The sequence below is a fragment of the Budorcas taxicolor genome, chromosome 7, assembly GCF_023091745.1.
Source record: "Budorcas taxicolor isolate Tak-1 chromosome 7, Takin1.1, whole genome shotgun sequence".
NCBI lineage: Eukaryota > Metazoa > Chordata > Mammalia > Artiodactyla > Bovidae > Budorcas > Budorcas taxicolor.
Genome location: NC_068916.1, coordinates 12,922,512 through 12,942,041, shown reverse-complemented (window position 1 = coordinate 12,942,041; position 19,530 = coordinate 12,922,512). Strand labels below are relative to the sequence as shown.

At 57.8% G+C, this 19,530-nt stretch overlaps 1 protein-coding gene across 2 annotated transcripts; it reads left to right on the top strand.

Moving 5' to 3' along the window:
• Positions 1–1,045: 1,045 nt before the first annotated feature.
• NACC1 (nucleus accumbens associated 1) lies at positions 1,046–19,428 on the top strand. Of its 2 annotated transcripts, none has more exons than XM_052643419.1 (6): positions 1,046–1,108; positions 13,791–14,759; positions 14,851–15,024; positions 15,485–15,590; positions 15,674–15,771; positions 16,578–19,428. In XM_052643419.1, the coding sequence occupies exons 2-6, from the start codon at positions 13,802–13,804 to the stop codon at positions 16,838–16,840; spliced, it is 1,599 nt and encodes a 532-aa protein (XP_052499379.1). In that variant the 5' UTR covers positions 1,046–1,108; positions 13,791–13,801; the 3' UTR covers positions 16,841–19,428. The 2 variants fall into 2 exon arrangements, with proteins under 2 accessions (XP_052499379.1, XP_052499378.1); XM_052643418.1 differs by lacking the exon at positions 1,046–1,108 and adding an exon at positions 4,901–4,931.
• The last annotated feature ends 102 nt before the right edge of the window (positions 19,429–19,530 follow it).

The window sequence follows — 19,530 nt, the reverse complement described above, 5'->3', positions numbered from 1 at the left end:
ATCCAATACCTCCTGATCGTCTCCTGTGTGCTGGCTTCTGTAAAACACATCATTTCAGGGGACCCTGCAGGAATCACTCAGGCTCTGAAATCAGATTTACCGCGTTTGAATCCCCGTAGGACCACATGCTGTTGACAAGTTACTTAAACTCTCTGGGCTTCACCGTCTTTACCTGTTAAAAAAGACTCCTAACTTCCAAGACAGAGCAAAGATTAAAGGGCAGAATGCCTTGAAAATGTACAGAGTAGGCTCTCACATAGCAAACCCTTTCCTCGTCGGCAAAATGGGCAACATTTTTTTAAACGTTCGTTTTTGAGTTGTGATGAAAATTAAATGAGTTAAATGCTTAGCATAAAATCTGGCGTCGCATAAGCATCATACACGTACTAACTTTTACTGTTGTTTATTGGGCCTGAGTTTGAATCTAGCACCCGTCTTCACTTCCTTGCTGTGTGATCTTGAGCACGTTTCTTCACCTCTCTGGGCCTTTCTTTTTTATTATTATTATTTTCTATAGCGTGTGTGTGTTGATAAAATAATTCCTACCTAAAGATATAACCGTGAAATTTAAACGAAATAATCCCATAAAGAACCTATAAAACAGTGCCTGGCACAATACACAGCAGGCATTACTCTTTGCTTTTTTCCAGGAAACTAAAGTTCCGAAAGACAGAGCCACTTGCTTAAGGTCGCGGGACTAAAGTGGGGAGATCGGGACTCGAACTCTCCAGGATAGCCTAGGTTGCGACCGGGATTCCGAGGGGTAGAGGGAGGAGACTGAGGAGGGACGAAGGGCCGCACTCGGCGCTCGGCTGGCCTAGCCTCGGGGGCGGGAACCGGGGGCGGTACACGGGCGGGGCCACGGCCGCTTCTGCCGGGCCTGGCTGCGGCGGCGGCGCGCCTAGCGCTCGCTCGGCGCTCGGCTGGGGCGGCCTGGCCCACAATGAATGGCCGCCGCGGCTACCGCTGCTGCTGAGGCGGAGGCCGCGGAGGCCGCGGAGGCGGAGGCCGAGGCCCCGGCGCAGGGGGGCGCGCCCCGGGCCCAGGCCCGGCCTCAGCTGCCGCTGCGGAGCCCGCCGGGAGCCCCCGGAGCGCGGCCACGGCGCAGGTGAGGCGGCCTGTCCCAGGCCCGGTTCCGGCCTCCTCTAGCCGGGGCGGCCCGAGGGCATCTGAGGTCCGGCTAAGGGCTGAGAGGGGAGGACATGGGGGCCTCCTCCGACGGGAGAGGAACCTGGCTAGCAGTCTACACCGTGGCCGGGCCGGCGAGTGCGGGGAGTCTCGGCCCCCGCAAGCGGCCTTGAGCGTTCAGCTCCGGGTCGGGCCGCGGAGCTTGGGGGCGTCGGGATCTGGCCCAGAGCTCCTCCTCTCATTCCCCGCGAGAGGGGCGCGAGGCCATGCCGGGGCAGGTGCCGGGGGGCCCGGGAAGTTGGAGGGAGGCTGGTGGAGGGAAAGTGAGGAGGCGCCGGGGGAGACCGGAGGGGGAGGGGGAGGAGGAGTCAGGCTTCGGGCCGGCGGAATGGGGGAGGAGGAGAGAGCGGCGTGGCCGGAGGGAAACGGCCCTGAGGCGGGGGAGGGGGGCGGGGAGGGGCCCGGGCTTGCAGGTACCGTCGGGGCGCTGGAGGAGGTGGGTCAGGTTACAAGCTTGGGGGCGGCTGAGGAGAAGCCCAGGAAGTGGGGCAGGGTGGGTGTGGGCGGAGTTAGTTCGAGTGGGGGCGGTTAGGAGATCCCTGGGATGTTTGCGGGGGTCACTTGGGGTTAGGATTCCAAGAGAGGGGTTGCAGGTGGCGAGAGCCGGATACAGGGGCGATCAGGTAGGTCCAGGAACTTCGGTAGGAGCTTTGGGAGTGGGAGGGGGAGGCAAGCTTTTGGGTTAAGTAGGCTGGAGGGGGGTGTGGGAGCAGGTCCGGAGAAACCTGTATGATCCAAAGACACGTGCCAAGGTGCGCCCCCCTCTTTTCTTGGCCAGGTGTTAGCTTGGGGCCAAACCTGAGGGGTTTCTTCTTTCTCATACCTCATCCCTGCCAGGTTTTGGGCCCCTACCTACCCTTCGGGCAAGCCTCTGCGGGCTGCTCCAAGGGGCTAGCTGGCCAGGTGGGTGTTTGTGTGGACAGCTTGGGAAATAGTCTGGAACACCTAGCTCGGGCATCTTGTCTACCACCCTCTGGCCCACTCCCACCCCAGATATAGGCAGGGAGGTAGACACACACACACACGCCCTGACCTGCGTAGTTTAGGGTCCTGAGACTCTATCTGCACTTTTTGTGACCAGACCCTTGAGGCTCAAGCCTAGAGGTTGGGACCTCCCAGCATTTCAGGCACCAGTTCTCTGCAGGTGAGTTACTGGGAGGTGAGCTTATAAAGCTCTGTTCATTGTGTCTTGGAGGCTCTGGTGGGGTGAATGTGGCTCACCAAGAAGGGGCTCAAATCAGGTACCCAGACCTTTGGTGCTACCCGTCCCAGCGCTTGGCCTCTAGGGTTCATTTCCTGGGCCAGGCCCTGTGCTGAGCTTGCTGGTTAGATGAGCTCATTGATGGCTCACCATCACCACCAAGTCGGCTTAGATCTTCTCCGTGGTACAGGGTGGGAAACCGAGGCTCCACATGGAGCCCAGCTAGACATCAGTGGGCTGGGATTGATTGACTCTCAGTCCCAACCCTCAATCCCCTGGAGCTGGCCTTTGAGGGGCGTGGCGGGACGAGGTCACACTATTTTGGATTCCCTGGTGGGATTTCCCTGTCCAGGACTTTTCTCTTGCCCTTCCCGAGGGATGGGTCTGTACCCCTGTGGACCGAGTTTTCCTGGTGTCCCAGGGAACCAGATTAGTGGAAGCTTCTCTCCCAGAGGCTAGGTCATCCCCCACCCCCGTTCTCCTAATGGGAGCCGAGAGGTCAGGGATCACAGAGCTGTGGGCTGGCAGAATGAGGTGGTTAGAAGGATGGAGCCTGGCTGGACTGTCTTTTCCTCACTTTGGTCCCCAGTCAGACCACCCCTACTTTTTGTTCCTTCTCTCAGGGAGTCTAACTGCAAGGCTGTTACCGATGGGTCCTGGGAACGCTGACTTGAGATCCTCAGCACGTGAGGCAGGAACCACAAACGGCTGGGTTGAGTGGTATCAGGCAGATCTAGGTTTAATGATCACCTCCCTTCCCCCGATCTCCCCAGAGTTCCTAGAACTGCCCCCACCTGGGCTGGGCCCTCCTCCCCGCTTTGGCTGGCCTCCTGGTCCTGGGAGGGGTAGAAACTGGGCCAGCAGCCCCACGTAATGAAACCTTCTCCCTGCCTGGTTGGGCTGAGGCTGGCTGCAGACTGGGGCCTCAGCAGGGCTCTAGGCTGGGTATGAAGGGTATGGGGGCTGCCCCCAGTCACAGAGCTAGCTGGAAGCAGGGCAGAGACTGAAAGGAGCAGGCCATGGTGTGTGGATGGCCAAGAAGGGAGCAGTGAGTCTGTGTGCCTAGAGCTGGAGAAAGCACTCTTCATAATTACTTTTCTGTGAGGACGTAGGGTGCACAGCCCTATGGCGCCAGAGGAGAGCCACAATAGCCTGGCGGGTGAGAGCCACAAAGTAAAGGGACCCTGGGGACAGTTTGATGTCGCATGGGTGCCAACTCTCTGCTGGGGCCCAGGGAATGGCTCTCAGCAACTTCTGTTCTAGTGAAGGTGATCAACCCCAGACAGATGATCAAGAGTGTTTCTGATAGCCCTATGTTCAGGAATATAGTAAAATGGAGTGAAGTGATGGTGTTGGGGTGGGGGGCAAAGCATTAGATTCAGGGCGTCCTGACGCTTTCAGGTGAGCTGAGCTCTGAATAATAAGCCTGTTGGGGGCAGGGTGGGTAGGGGTTGTGGGGAGCTGGGGCAGGGAGGGGTGAATGTTCTAGGCAGACGGGACAGCACATTGAAAGCCTTCATTAAGCATGTGCCAGGCTCCGGCTCAGAGCCCTAAACACCTTGTCTTCATGAGGAAAAGAAGTGAAGGGAGACCAACCCTGGTGTGGAGGTGGAGACCCTTAGTGCCATTCCCAGAAAAGAAGTACCTGATCTCGGGGTCCCCTGGATCCCCGCCTCACCCCCAGAGGCAAAGTCCAGACCCCTTGGCCTGCATCCAGAGCCTTTTAAAATGTGCCCCAGTGGGTTCTTGAGCCGGGCTGTGAGATGAGTTTTGGTCAGTTAGGCAGGCCCTGTCGTGGAGGTCAGCCTGAAGGCACGGGGTTTGGAGAGGGTGTCAGATTGGCCTAGTAAGGTCTGACCAGGCTCCTCAATGTCACCGCCAGAGCCTGTGTTGGAGGATGGCCTGCCAGGTTCTGGTGGGGCTTGCAACATTTCAGGCGACAGTGAGCTGGCCTTGAAGACAGAGAGGTGGTGTTTGTACCAGCCTCGGCTCCTTCTCTTAGGTCCTCCCTGCCTCTCATCACTCCCATCCCTTTCCTGGGTACCAAGCTGCTCTGAGCACTTTTACTCACTTTTAACTCACTTTGGCCTTCGCCTAGCATGAGCATGTGGGCCCGCCTCCCTGCCTCTGCTCCTGGGTCCCCTTGGCCAACAGTGTCATCCTCTGTCTCCCCTGGAGAGCTTTCTGAGCCGCAGAAGCTGTGGAGTGGGACTGACCAGGTGGCTGTCACTTTGTGTGCAGGGTCTGGTGGTGGTCATTGCTCCGTCTCCTCTGGACAGATAGGATGCAAAGGTCTCAGTGTCTTTAGAGACCCTGAGGGGGGGGCGGGTGTGTGCTCATTCATGTCTGACTGTTTGCGACCCCGTGGACTGTAGCCCGTCAGGCTCCTCTGTCCATGGGATTTCTCAGGCAAGAATACTGGAGTGGGTTGCCATTTCCTCCTCCAGGGGATCTTCCCAACCCAGGGGTTGAACCTGTGTCTCCTGCATTGGCAGACGGCAGATTCTTTACCACTGTGAGGACTGACTGAATCAAGCAGAAGGTGGGTAAAAGTGGGCATATGCGGTGTAGGTGGAGAGTCAGATTCGAGCATTAGTGCCACCTTGCTTAGCCTGGAGAGCCTGAGCAAAGGTCGTGACCTCGCCTGCCACCTGAGTTTCTGCATCTGATAAGTGGGAACAAGCAGGCATTCCTGCACTGCAGGGTTCTTAATCAGAGGTGATTCTGCCCTGCCCAGGGGACACTTAGAAGATCGTCTGGTGACATTTTTGGTTGTCATAGCTGGGCCTGGGGAGTAGAGACTGGCAGTGCTCCTCATAGAATGTACGGGGCAGCCACCACCGCAGACTGATCTGGGCCCCACGGCAGCAGGGCTGCGGGTGGTTTCCTTGCTGCGTGGTTATCATGAGTTACATGAGAGGCTACTGTCTGGGATGCGATGGGATGGTGCTGGGAAGGCAGTGGGGGAGCCCTCAGTAGATACCCGTGACTGATGAGATGGCCTAAGGTTCTGGGGGCTGGTGAGCAGCAGCAGATACCTCCTTTACTCTCAGGGAGTTGGCAGTCTTGTGAAGGGTCCCGGGGACAGAAGGGGACGTCACTAATAACAGCAGCTGGACACCAGCTGCAAATCTCCCTGCATTACTCTAAGGTGGTTTAATCCTTAAAACAACCTTATGAGGTGGTTGCTCCTTTTATAGTTGGGAAAGACTGACATGGGGCTAGAGGGAGGGATAATGTTTTCTAGGCGTTAAGAGGAAGGGAAGTATAATTCTAAGCTGGGAACTTTGTAAAGGATATTTGATCCTAGAAAAACAAGATTCTAATTCTTATACCCTGCCAAGGCCCTGCAGGGTCTCCAAGCACCTCTCAGCAACCCCACCCCAGTAACCACCTGAATCCACTGTGTTAGCCACCCAATGTGACCTCAGGACCTTTGCAGCTGCCGCCCCGCCCACTGCCCTCCGGGTCTGAAGGCATGCTGAGGTAACTCAGAAAGGTGGGCTTCTGTCCTAGTGGGAGGCGGGTGGGGCCTGGCTGGGTTCTCCTAGGAGCTGCTGCAGGCACAGGAAGGCCAGATTGCCGAGTCCTGCAAGGGGAGCGGAGGAGGGAGGCAGGAGAGGCAGCAGGCTAGACTGCTCATTCCCGGAGGTGGCAGTGAGAGGAGGAAGCACAGAGAATAGCTGGGGGAGGTGGGGCGGAGGAAGAAAGCCTCCTGAGGGCGAGCGGGAAGCGGCACGCGGAACCCTTGGGTGGGGGCTCCAAGTGGGCTGCGGACCCCAGCTCTGGAGCTCCCCACGTGGCTTGTCTTCTTGGCTCCAGCTTCTCAGTCTGCCCAGTCAAGAAATGGGTCTAGCTGCGGTGGCCACCTGCCCCCAGGGAGCGGCAGCGCCAGGTGGAGGACAGGGAAGCACGGGCTGGCCTTGAACTGGAGCCACAGGGCCTGGGTGCCATCCCGGGCCTCCCTCTTGTCCTCTGTAAAATGGCAAGAGGACTCATTTCTTCCTCAGAAACTGGCGAGAGGAATAACTGAGCCTACCAGGTGCTGGCGCACAGTAGGGGCAATGTCCAGGCCACCTAGGGTTGCTCATCCTGTTCCCCGCTGTGGAGTTAATGGGAGCTTTTCAGGGGAAAAGAATAGGAATTAAATGTGCATGTCCATGAAAAAGACCTGTGTGGTTGGCTGTCACCTGGTTCTTCACTAGCTGGTGTTTGCCTAAGCTGCCTCACAGACGGTCCCCTGGCTTTGGGCCAAGAATGCGCCCCCGAGCAGCCCAGGGGTGTGTGGCTTTCCTGTGCCCCACCCCCCAGCCGTCACTCTGACCTCAGGCTGAGCTGAGTGAAGGAGTCTGTAGCTTTCCAGGGGTCTTCAGTCCTTACACTTGGGCTTGGCAGTTTCCCTTAATGGGCTTCCATGTCCACAGGCAGCTCACCGCTTCCCTGGAAGGTCAGCTCCAAGAGACAGTGCCTGGCGAGACAGTCCCAGCCTCTGGGGACTTCAGAGCGCCCTCCTCAGAACGCTGGCACTTTGCACCCCCAGGAACTGCACTGCCACACAAGCACGTCCATTTCAAGCCTGCAGCAGGATCTGGTGGTGGGGCAGCTGGAGCCATCCGTGGGAATCCCTAGTTCACTGAGCCCTGGGTGGGACCCTGGCTACAGGTCAGCTACCTGGCGGGGCTGCCAGAGGACATCACCGCGCCCGCCGGCCCCAGCGGCCTCTACCACAGTGCAGGTGGCACCCCTGCCCGGCCTCAGAGACCTTTTCTAGTCCTGCTCTCTTCTAGTCATAATGCAACTAAAAGAGGAGTCTGGTTGAAAGCGGGGCTTCCTAGGTGGCCCTGGTGGTAAAGAATCCGCCTGCCAAGGCAGAAGACATAAGAGACATTGGTTAGACCCCTGGGTCAGGAAGATCTCCTGGAGGAGGGCATGGCAGCCCACTCCAGTATTCTTGCCTGTATGTCTTGTCCTGGAGAATCCCATGGACAGAGCCTACAGCTCATTGAGGTCGCAGAGAGTCGGACACGACTGACGTGACTTAGCACACGTGCCAGTTGGAAGTAACAGAAGTAATTCTTCATTCATTCTACGAGCAGCGATCATGCACCCACTGTGTGCTCGCCTGGTTATTGGGGGAGGGGACACAGTATGTCCCCAGGTGGGTGGATGCCCTGCCCTGGTGGAACTGACACAAAGCAGGAACTGACACAAAGCAGGAGATGGTAAGAAGCACCAAGGAGGAAAACTCAAGCAGGAGAAGCGACCAGAGGAATCGGGTTTGGGAAAGGCTCTGACTTTGGAAATTTGACATAGGTGATCAGGAGAGTTTGAAGGGTCGTGACCGTCTTGGGTCCTGCGTTTTAGGTCAGAGTGGGTGAGCCTTACCATGCAGGGCCCCCATACACATCACAGGGGCCCAGGTGGTGAGACCTGCTTTTGAAGGAGTCAGGGATGTGAATCTGGGGTTTGTATTTTTCTGGCTGCGCTGGGTCTTTGTGGTTGCACAAGGGCTTTCTCTAGTTGCGGTGTGAGGTCTGCTCATTGTGGTGTCTTCTCTTGTTATGGAGCACAGGCTCCAGTGCGCTGGAGCTTAGTAGCCCTGGGGCATGTGGAATCTTGCCAGAGACCAGGGATCAAACCTGTGTCCCCTGCACTAGTAGGTGGATTTTTTAACAGTAAGTTTCTTGCGATCCCATGGACTGTAGCCCACCAGGCTCCTCTGTCCATGGGATTCTCCAGGCAAGAATATTGGAGTGGGCTGCCATTTCCTTCTTGAACTAGGTGGGTTCTTAACCACTGGACCCCTAGGGAAGTCTAATCTGGGAGTCTTGACCCAAGCAAGGAGGACTGGAGCCCACATACACCGTGACCCAAGCAGGCTTGAGGAGGTGAGGGCTCTACTGAGAACGCATTGTGTTGGCATCTGGGGTACATGTCAGTCTCCCGTCCATGGCGGGAGGTCCAGGCGAGGGGCTCCATGAGGGAGCTGTGGGGTGAATAGATGCTGATCTGCTTGGACACCATAACAAGGTACCATATGGACTGGGTGACTTGACAGACATTTATTTTCTCATAGTTCTGGAGGCTGGAAGTCTTAAGAGGCTGGTGCAGTCAGGTTCTGGTTGGGATCTAGTGTGTTCACATGGCCCTTCCTCAGTGTGTACTTGAGACAGAGAAATCTCTCGTCCTCCTTTCTAAGAACAGAGAGTTCTGTTGGATGAGGGCCCCAATTTTTTTGACCTCATTTAATCTTAATGACGTTCAAATAGGACCCTGTCTCCAAATACAGCCACACTGGAGATAGGACTTCAGCTTATGAATTGGGGTGGGGGACATGGGTTCGATCCTTGGGTCGGGAAGAGCCTCTGGAGGAGGGCACAGCAACCCATGCCAGTGTTCTTGCCTGGAGAATCCCATGGATGGAGGAGCCTGGTGGGCTACAGTCCATGGGGTCGCCAAGAGGCGGACATGACTGAAGCAACTTAGCATGTACGCACGCACAACTTAGTTCACAGCAGAGCCCAGAGTCCACTTTCTGGAAGGATCGTGCCTGCTTCTTCCTCAAGGCTCTGCATGCCTTCCTTGTACCTTGAAGGCAACCCTCCCAGCCCGCCACTGCCCCATTAGATCATCCCACGTCTACCCCCTGGTGCCCCCCAGATCTCAGCTCCAGTGTTTCCTCTGCTGGGTGAGGTCAGAGGCGAGGACCCGCAGCTCATGGATCTGTGTGACCTGGATGAATGGTGGTGTCTCTCACCAGATCGTGAGCTCCAGAGTCAGGGCTCCGTCTTGGTGATGGCCGCCCCGAGCTCTGGGCACTTCCTGCCCCAGACAGGTGCTGGGCAAATATTTGTTGAGTGGCTTGAGAGATCATGGAAACTGAGTTGTGGCCTTGCATCTCGTGCGGAAAACCCACTCTCATTCGGGGCCAGGAGCAGCGATGCCAGGAGGGTCCTCTTGGCCTTGTGTGGCTGGGGGCTGCCCCTCCCCTCCAGGGGGATCTGGGGACCCCAGCAGATGCACAGGCTGACGTCCCAAGTTGTGAGGAGAGAGAGTCCAAATACGGTTCTCTGCCCTTGGGGAGGCTGTAATCAACTGGGATTTAATGTTCTCAGAGGTAAGCATGAGGACTAGGGCTGCAGGTGGGGGTGTTCAGAAGAGGGCATCTTCTCCAGTCTGCAGAGTTCTTGGAGTGGCAGGTACCTGAGCGTGGCCGAGGACGATGTGGGTGCGCTGGGCAGGGTGCACAGCATGGGCGAAGGTCTAGCTGCAGGGAACTGGGCAGCGTGGGTGGGGGGCTCAGGTTGGTGAGGACAGAATTGGTGGTGGTTTAGAGATCCCCCCACCCCTGGCTCCCCATCTAGCCGCTTCCCCACCAGCAGGTGACTCGGGTCAAGCACCAGCTGCTGAGCCCTCTTCCCTCTAGAAACGCTACGGTAGCCCATCCCATGCCTCCTCCCTCACGGGCCGGCACAGGTGAGGGGAAGGACCATGGACCATTGTTCTTCTGAGTCGGGTAGCCTGGATGGGAGCCACAAGAGGGAGGGGAGCCTAGGGGTGGGTCTTTGGGGTCTCCAGTGGCCTCTGCCACCTCCCCGCATCCTGTCCTACCTGCAGGGGCAGCGAGGCAGAGCGACCACCCTGCTCCCTGTCACTCGGTTGGGGAGGTGGTCCTGTGCACTGATTACATCAGCCTTCTGCACAAGTTGTCCCCCAACTAAATTGCTCACTGAAACCTTGAAATCCCTGGATGCTTGGCTCTGGGGCTCCATGGGGTTCATGAAGCCTGGAGATGCCAGCCTGGATATCAGGTTGGCTTTTGCCCTCAGGAGCCCCCTCCTTGCATGTTTGTTCCTGCCCGTTTTCTTGAGAATATTAGCACTCCCAAGCTAAGTGCTCCCCGCAAAGCCACCTGCACCAATTCTCACTGGGGGGACAGGCCCTGAAGTCCAGCATCTTGGGACCCATGCAGGGCAGTGCTGGGGTCCCCACCCGTGAAGTGGGGCACCGCTCACCTTCACTGCGGGGTGCTCCTTTGGGACATGCGTGCAGCCTTGTCCAGCACACCGAGTGCAGTTAGGAGTGGAATGCCCTTTGTAGCCCCAAAAGCACCCACATCCATATCTACAGCCTCAGCCCTCTACCCTCCTCACCCAAGCTTCCCTTTCCCCCAGTGCCAGGAGTCAGTCACCTGTTCCCTTGGTGCTCTCTCTGCAGTGTTCTTAAAATTTATTTACTTACTAATCATGTGGCTATGCGGGTCTTAATTGCTGCGTGAGTTTTTTTCTCTAGTCGCACTAGGCGGGGCTACTCTCTACAGTGCACAGGCTGCTCGTTGCGATGGCTTCTCTTGTTGGAGAGCACAGGCTCTAGGGCACACAGACTTCAGTAGTTGTGATGCGCGGGCTTAGCTGCTCCTTGGCATGTGGGATCTCACCAGACCAGGGATGGAACCCGTGTCTTCTGCATTGCAAGACAGATTCTTAACCACTGGACCACCAGGGAAGTCCCCTGATGGCCTTTTTGTTTTTCGTGATAGTGACACTGATTTTGATGCCAAAAGAGTATGTGCAAAGGCCCCGGGGCAGGAACTAACCAGAGCCCCATTGGCTGTTCATCTCTCACTCCCACCTTAGCACTCAGGCACCTTTCAAGTTTTTGTTCGTTAAGTCTGTTTTAAGCTGCCTTGGGGTTGAGCACTGGGGATGCAGTGCAGACTTGGACCCTCTCCAGATTCATTGAGAAGGGCTCCATGGAGGAAGAGAAGGGGCCATGTGCCTGTAGGCTCAAGGGCTGTACTTTGGGGCCAGTGTGAGTCCTGGCTCCAGAACTGACTTGCTTCGGGGACCAGGAGCTCTGTATCTTTGCTTCTTCATTTGGAAATGAACACTGATAAGGCCAACCGGTACACACTGAGCTGCTCCATTTGGGAGACCCTGAGGTTGACACTGGGCCTGCCCTCCCAGCACCCAGGCTACCAGAGCAGTCAACATGAATCCTCTTAGCAGCCTATGGAGCTGATTTCACACCCCTAGTTCTTAGCTGGGGAAACTTAAACCTGTTCCTACCCCAGGCCTTTGCACACACTCTTTCCTACTGTCTCTTCTCAACAGCCTGACTCTCCTCAGGCCTCTCTTCTCTCCCCTACCTGCCCTTTCAGGACCACTGCCCTCCACACCAATAGAATGGCAGAGGACTCACCGTCACCAGTGGGGTAGGAGGGGGTCATGATTGCCCCAGAGTATCAGCTGTGCCGTCCTCGCCTGATCAGTTTTTCCTCCTGGATTGCAACATGCACTGATGGAATAGGCTGTGATGCAGAAGTTTATACATTTGAGAGGTGCCATAGCCCCTCCGGTGGTACCTTCTGGGTCAGGATGGGGGTGGGCTCCCCGAACAGGGTCTTATTAGGCAGTTCCTTAAATTCACATTTCTTTCTCCACCCACCCCTAAAGCCCTTTGGATGTTTGCAGTGTGATTTCATATACTTTATTTTTAAATATTATTCACTCTGGTAAATAGACAATACATACACCAGGTTCAAAATTTAGAAAGACCCTAAGACTGTGCCCACTCCAGTATTCTTGCCTGGAGAATTCCCATGGACGGAGGAGTCTGGCACGTAGAGTTGGACACGACTTAGCGACTAAACAAAATGAAGGCTGTCCGTGGCAAGTCTCATCCTCAGCTCTGCACAGGGGACATTAGTCTTACACTTAACAGCTTGAGATGCACATACCAATACACCCAGTTTTGAAGCGCGCTGGCTCAGAGCTTTTTAGTATGTTCATAGTTGTGCATACGTCATCACAGTCACTGGATATTTCTTGCGAGGACAAGAAACCCTGCTCCTGTTTGCTTATGCTTCCCCAATCCTCACAGCCCCTACTGCTCACCCACTGCCCAGCCCCAGGCAACCACAAATCTGCTTTCTGTCTCTATGGATTTGGCCATTCTGGGCATTTCACATTTGTGGTATATGAAGTATGTATGATGTGTGGTCTTTTTGTCTGGCTTCTTGCATTTAGCATATTTGGGGGTTTATCCTAGTTGTAGCATGTATCAGTTGTTTGCTCCTTTTTATGACTGAGTGTGTTCCACTGTGGGTGGATCACATTTTGTTTATCCATTTACCTTTGAGGTTATTGGTTCCACCTTTTGCCTATTGTGAATAGTGCTGCTGTAAGCATTCACATGGGACTTCCCAGGTTCTTTACTTAGCAGTAAAGAACCCACTTGCTGATGCAGGAGACTCTGGTTCAATCCCTGGGTCAGGAAGATCCCCTGGAGGAGGAAATGGCAACTCCCTCCAGTATTCTTCCCTGGGAAATCCCATGGATGAAGGAGCCTGGCGGGCTATAGTCCATGGGGAAGCAAAAGAGTCAGACATGACTTAGTGACTAAACAACAGCAAACAAAGCAAACTTAACCACTGGTGGGTGTATGTTTTCATTTCTCAGGTATAATTCCCAGAGGTGGGATCGCTGTGTCATATAGTAGCTTCAGGTTTAACCATTTGAAGAGCAGTTTTCTACAGAAACTACACTACTTCACATCCCCACCAGCAATGTAGGAGGGTCCCGAGTCATTTCTCATCTTCACTGAGAGTATCTATCATTTTTATGCTAGCCAGCCTGTGTGTTAGTTGCTCGCTTGTGACCCAGTCTTTGCAGCCCCGTGGACTGTAGCCCACCAGGCTCCTCTGTCCTTGGATTCTCTAGCCAGCCTGGCGGGTGTGAAACGGTGTCTCACTGTGGTTTGGATTTGCATTGCCCTGGTGACTGTTATGTTCTCATGCAGTTTCAGGGTTTCTTGAGTGGTCATTCAGTCATTCAGCAAACAGTGGTTCTGGATCACGTGCTCAGCCCTGCAAAGGCAGTGTGAAAATCTTCTTGGTGTCAGTGTGCCGGTTACTTGAGTGTGTGGTGCTAGCGCTGGTTAGTGCTCATGGGGTGCTTGCCATGTTATCTCATTTAATGCTCAAGCACAGGTGCATAAGAATGCCTTTACCCTCCTTTATTTTTTTATTATTAATTTTTATTGTAGTAGCATGCAGGATCTTTAGTCGAGGTATGGGGACTCTTAGTTGCGGCATGTGGGATCTAGTTCCCTGACTAGAGGTCGAAACTGGGTCCCCTGCATTGGGAATATGGAGTCCTAGCCACTGGACCACCCAGGGAGTCCCTGCCCTTCTTTCTGCAGAAAGAAGCCCAGCAGGGGCCACCCCAACTTAGCTGACTGGACAGCCTGTCACAAAGGCCAGGCCGTGCTGGGACGGGAGTGGGCGGCCCCTGCAGTTCTTATGGTCCTGGCAGAGTCCACCCCGGTTGACAGCCTGTCTCCCGGCATCAGGCTGGGTTGGCCACCTGACCCCGCTCCTCTGTCTCTGTCGCCCGCGCAGCTGCTGCCGCCATGGCCCAGACCCTGCAGATGGAGATCCCGAACTTTGGCAACAGCATCCTGGAGTGCCTCAATGAGCAGCGGCTGCAGGGCCTGTACTGTGACGTCTCGGTGGTGGTCAAGGGCCACGCCTTCAAGGCCCACAGGGCTGTGCTGGCCGCCAGCAGCTCCTACTTCCGGGACCTGTTCAACAGCAGCCGGAGCGCGGTGGTGGAGCTGCCGGCGGCAGTGCAGCCCCAGTCCTTCCAGCAGATCCTCAGCTTCTGCTACACAGGCCGCCTGAGCATGAACATGGGTGACCAGTTCCTGCTCATGTACACGGCCGGCTTTCTGCAGATCCAGGAGATCATGGAGAAGGGGACCGAATTCTTCCTCAAGGTGAGCTCCCCCAGCTGCGACTCCCAGGGCCTGCACTCTGAGGAGGCCCCCTCGTCCGAGCCCCAGAGCCCTGTGGCGCAGACGTCGAGCTGGCCGGCCTGCGGCACTCCGCTGCCCCTGGTGTCGCGCGTCAAGACGGAGCAGCAGGAGTCGGACTCTGTGCAGTGCACGCCCGTGGCCAAGCGGCTGTGGGACAGCGGCCAGAAAGAGGCCGGGGGCGGCGGCGGGGGCAACGGCAGCCGCAAGATGGCCAAGTTCTCCACGCCAGACCTGGCTGTCAACCGGCCGGCCCAGCAGGCTCCCGTGGTGGCAGCGGCACAGCCCACCGGGGTGGCGGCGGGGGCGGGGGCCGGGCCGCCGACTGGGGGTGCGGCGGCGGCGGCGGCAGCAGCAGGCGGTGTGGTGAGTGGGCCCAGCACGTCAGAGCGGACCAGCCCCGGCACCTCAAGCGCCTACACCAGCGACAGCCCCGGCTCCTACCACAACGAGGAGGACGAGGAGGAGGACGCGGGCGAGGAGGGCACGGACGAGCAGTACCGGCAGATCTGCAACATGTACACCATGTACAGCATGATGAACGTCGGCCAGACCGGTGAGGTGCCCCTGCGGCCCCCAGCCTGGCCTCGCTGCCCTCCCCACCACTGCCACCCCTGACCCCAGCACACCTCTCTCCCCCCGCACAGCCGAGAAGGTGGAGGCCCTCCCTGAGCAGGTGGCCCCCGAGTCTCGGAATCGCATCCGAGTGCGGCAGGACCTCGCGTCTCTCCCCGCTGAGCTCATCAACCAGATTGGCAACCGCTGCCACCCCAAGCTCTACGACGAGGGCGACCCCTCAGAAAAGCTGGAGCTGGTGACAGGTGGGCTGGCCTCACCTCCGCCCTGAGCTCCCCCTGCCCCCCATATGGGTTGGGTCCCGGGGCCCCTGATGCCCCTTCATATTGGTACGAATCAAAGGCTGGCCTGTAGGTTTCCACCCCAGAGGCGGGTATAAGCATTGGCTGGCATTTTCAGCCACATTGGCATAGATCAGTGGTTTCGTGGGGGTGGTTCCAGGGTTGACCAACACAGCAGTTAAGAATTTGGCCCCAGGACTCAAGGTGCCAGGGTTCCATGCTCTCTGCCTGTTCTTTTCTGACACTGGTGGCTGGGTGGGCACACGGGTGCCCCGTGGACGGTGGTGCCACAGTCTGTCCTTTCCAGAGTGTTGAGAAGGCGGCTCTGGGTTGAGTTGTCAAGGGGGATCTTGGTCGGCGCTGGCCGAGTGGGGAATGTGGCAGTTTGGGCCCTGGCTATCCTCTCGCCCCCCTCCCCCTCCAGGCACCAACGTGTACATCACGAGGGCGCAGCTCATGAACTGCCACGTCAGCGCGGGCACCCGGCACAAGGTCCTGCTGCGGCGCCTCCTGGCCTCCTTCTTTGACCGGTGAGGCCCCCACCAGAGCCCCCGGGGTCGGGGGGCGCACCACCAGCGGGGGCCTGACTCCCCTCCCCTGTGCCCTCACCCAGGAACACACTGGCCAACAGCTGTGGCACCGGCATCCGCTCTTCCAGTAACAACCCCAGCCGCAAACCGCTGGACAGTCGCGTACTCCACGCCGTCAAGTGTGAGTGCTTGCCATTCTGGAGTCGGGGTCGGGGGCCCAGGACAGACGGGCAGGGGGTCCTTTTCTCTGGTGTTGGCCCCATTGGATGAGTAGGTAGGCTTTGATGTTAAGAAGAATTCTGAAGTTCAGTCTAGGCTTCTTGGGAGGAGAGTTGTGATTGGTTAGAAATTTCTTGAGGGGGAGGACACTGAAGGAAAGCCACAGAGCCGACAGGAGAGGGTCTCCAACGCAGGCTGGTCGTGGGAGTGATGGATCTCCCTCCAGGCCTCAGCCAGGTGTCAAGAGGGAAGTCTAGGTTTTCAAGTGGAAATCCCAGTTTCTAAATTCTGGCAAGTGACGCCTGTCTTTCAAGAGCACCCAGGTGTCCCGCGTCAGATCCATGTATCCCACACATGTGGCCCAGCTGGGTCCAGCCTGGGCCCACTGATGCAGTGTAGCATGCTGTCCGCAAGGTCTCGGGCTCCCCAAGGGGCTCAGTGGTCAAGAATCTGCCTGGCAAGCAGGACACGCAGGTTCAATCCCTGGGTTGGGCAGAGAGCCCTTAGAGAAGGAAATGGCAACCCACTCCAGTATTCTTGCCTGGAGAATCCCAGGGACAGAGGAGCCTGGTGGGCTACAGTCCGTGACATCACAAAGAGTCAGACGTGACTGAGTGGCTAAACAACAGCAATAAACATCTGCAAGGCTCAGTCCCCTCAGCTCTGAGGGTGGGCAGAGGTGCCCTGAGGTGGGGGGGTGCTGGCGCCGTGGCAGCTGAGGGCCTGTTGGGAGGGGAGCTTACCCAGGGCAGCTCGTTCCACCTGCAGACTACTGCCAGAACTTCGCCCCCAACTTCAAGGAGAGCGAGATGAACGCCATTGCGGCCGACATGTGCACCAACGCCCGCCGCGTTGTGCGCAAGAGCTGGATCCCCAAGGTCAAGCCGCTCATGGCCGAGGGCGACGCCTACACCACCTTCATCAGCTACACGGGCAAGATAGAGCCGGACATGATGGGTGTGGATCATGGCTTCGAGACGGCCAGCCACGACGGCGAGGCCGGCCCCTCAGCTGAGGAGGCCCTCCAGTAACCCCCACCGGACCCTCCCGCGGGGCCGTCACACTCCCCTTCCTGTCACACCCACCCGCCATCTTGGTCACGAGCTACTGTCTGTCCCTCCCCAGGACCCGCGGGGGGTGCTGCATGCTCCCTGTTCCTCTGCCTCCCCTGTCCCATCCCCTGACCCCAAGCCGATCGGGGATCCGGGCTGGGAGAGGATGGCAGGTGGTGCGAGGTCTGCGTGGCCTTCTCTAGCACACACTCATGCACAGTCGAGGGGCTTGTGCTCCCCGTCTCCTAACCCCTAGTGACTCTCTCCCCACTCACCAGGCCAGGCACAGGGAGGGGCCAGCCTGGGGGGGCTTGGGAAGACCCCCTTCCCAGGCCCTGGGCCACCAAGCGGGAGCATTCCTCAGCCTCCGCCCCCCCACCCACTGCAGCCCCTTGGGACTTGCAGGGGCCCCCGGGTTCTCAGGACCCCTCCCGCCACCACCTCCCAGTGCTTCCACGTTTCCAAAAGCGCCTTCCTGTTTCCCTCGTCTGTCCCTGCACCTGGGGGCTGGGGTAGGCGAGGCCGTGAGGACTGCCCATTTTACAGCTGAGGAAACTGAGGCTCAGAGAAACTGACCGACCCAAGGTGGTGGGCGGTGGCAGGCCCAGCGCCCTTCTCTTCCCCTCCCCGTGCTCAGCCTCTCTTGCCATCACCAGTCCCCTGGGGCCTGAGAGGGGCAGGTCCTGAGTGAGGGGGGCCCTTGGGGGCAGACCTCGGGTCTCTGAGGACAGGAGGAGAGGTTTCCAGAGCGTGCAGAAGCGTGTGGGTGTGCATGTGTGTGTGTGCGCGCGTGCGTGTGTAGAAGTTTTGCTCTTAAACAAATGAAGACATAAGAGGCAGTAGGAGCAGGGGTGGAACCCAGGGGAGCCGGCTAGGGGGAGGGGGCTGCTGCCTTTCCCTCCCTTCCTCACCCCACCCCGCCCCCACGGCAGGGCTCCCAGCCCCCACCCCCTGTACATACTTTTTAAAACATTTTTTTAGCTAATGAAATATTGAAGTATAAGATTCCTTTTATTTTTCAAACCAATGGGACTGGGTCTGATGTCCCCTTTGGTCCCCGGAGCTGTGGAAGGCAGGACGGGGTGGGGGGCCAGGGGGCAGGCTGAATGTGCTACGCATGTGTGTGGAGTGTGGGTGCGCGTTTCCAAGGTGGGGCCCCCCCAAGCCCCGCTCTGCCTGGGCTCCTTGGGTCTGGCCAGCTCCCACTCACCCCTCAATGCCTCCCCCATGGGCCTCCATTGCAAGGGTGTCCCAGGTTTTTGAGTTCTACATGTAAACTCAGAGGGTTCTTTCTTTAAACTACTCTCCTTCCCCCGTACACACACCCACTGGGGGTCATTTCTTTGCAATTTCACATTTTTGTCTCTAGCCCTTGTTCTCATGCCTCTGTCTTCTCCCCAATCTGACTCGCCCATTGCTCCCAGCAGCCTCTCTCTCCAAAGGCAAGGGGACTACAGGAGGTGGTAGGGGCCCACTAGACCCTTGAAACCTGACTTGGAGGCCTGCCCCCCGCCCCAAACCCCAGGAGCCCCTGCTAGCCTATGGGGCCGGGGTGGGGGGGGGGTCCTTCCTGACATCTGCTTGTTGCAGGGGTGGGGGGATCAGTCCAGCTGGGGTCCTGGGACTCTGCTTTCCTGGCCTCAGCTGGCTCGAGTGTGTAGGGGGAGTCAACACCCCCAACTAAAGCACAAGCACCTTAGTCACACCTACCCTGCCCCAATCCTGGTTGGTCTCAGCACCCACCCCAGCATAGATCCCAAAGCACAATATCCTGGTCACTTGGCAAGCTGCCGGGCCGACCAAGGCCAAGGGTTTGGCTGGGGCTCCAGCCAGACTCCACAAGGAAGCCGGAGTCGCCAGGCTCTCCCCTCCTTCCAGGCCTTAGTGGGGGCCAGCTCTCTGGGACTGGGGTCTTCTTCCTCCCCACCCCCTTGTCCTGGGCAGGCCTCTGTCCCGCCCCTCCTCGCCTTTTTTCTTGAGCCCCTGCAGCACTGGGCTGGGTAGCAGAGCCCTCTTGTTTCAGGGACCCCAGGAGGCGCCCCGCTGGCAGTCTGGGGAGGGTTGGGGAGTGGGGCTGGGCAGGGGTGCAGGGGAGGAAACTCCTCACCAGGAGAGCCAAAGACAGGGTTGTGCCTTACCCCGGGAGCCACCCCTGCGCCCTCCCGCCCTGCTTCCTGCTCCCTGCTCCTGGGTGGCCTGCTGCTTTTCCTTCTTGCCTTCCCTGCCCCCTCCACCCGAGCCCACCCTGCCCTGCGCTGCGCTGCATGGACCCCCAAGCCCGGGCAGCCAGAAAGGAACATGGGGAACCACCGACCAACGCATAAAAGACTGTGGCGGGGGGCCACCTCCCTCCCTGCCGGCCGCCCACTCACCCTCGCCTCTTTCACGCAGGACAGTCTGTCTGCGTGGAGTGCCAACACCCTCCCCACCCTGGGCCGAGCCCCTCCCCACCCCCGGGCCCGTAAGTGAGATTGCACATTAACTACTGTAAGAAGAGGAGCCGCACTGGGAAATGTGAACCGTGAGAATATCAGTGATACTGATGAGGAGAATAAACTAAACGCCTTTGTAACAGCCCTGCTGCCAGCTGCTCACTGCGGGCATGGGGTGGTGGGTCCTGGAAGGACACTCACTGCACACCAGAGCCACCCTCCTTCCACACCCCCTAC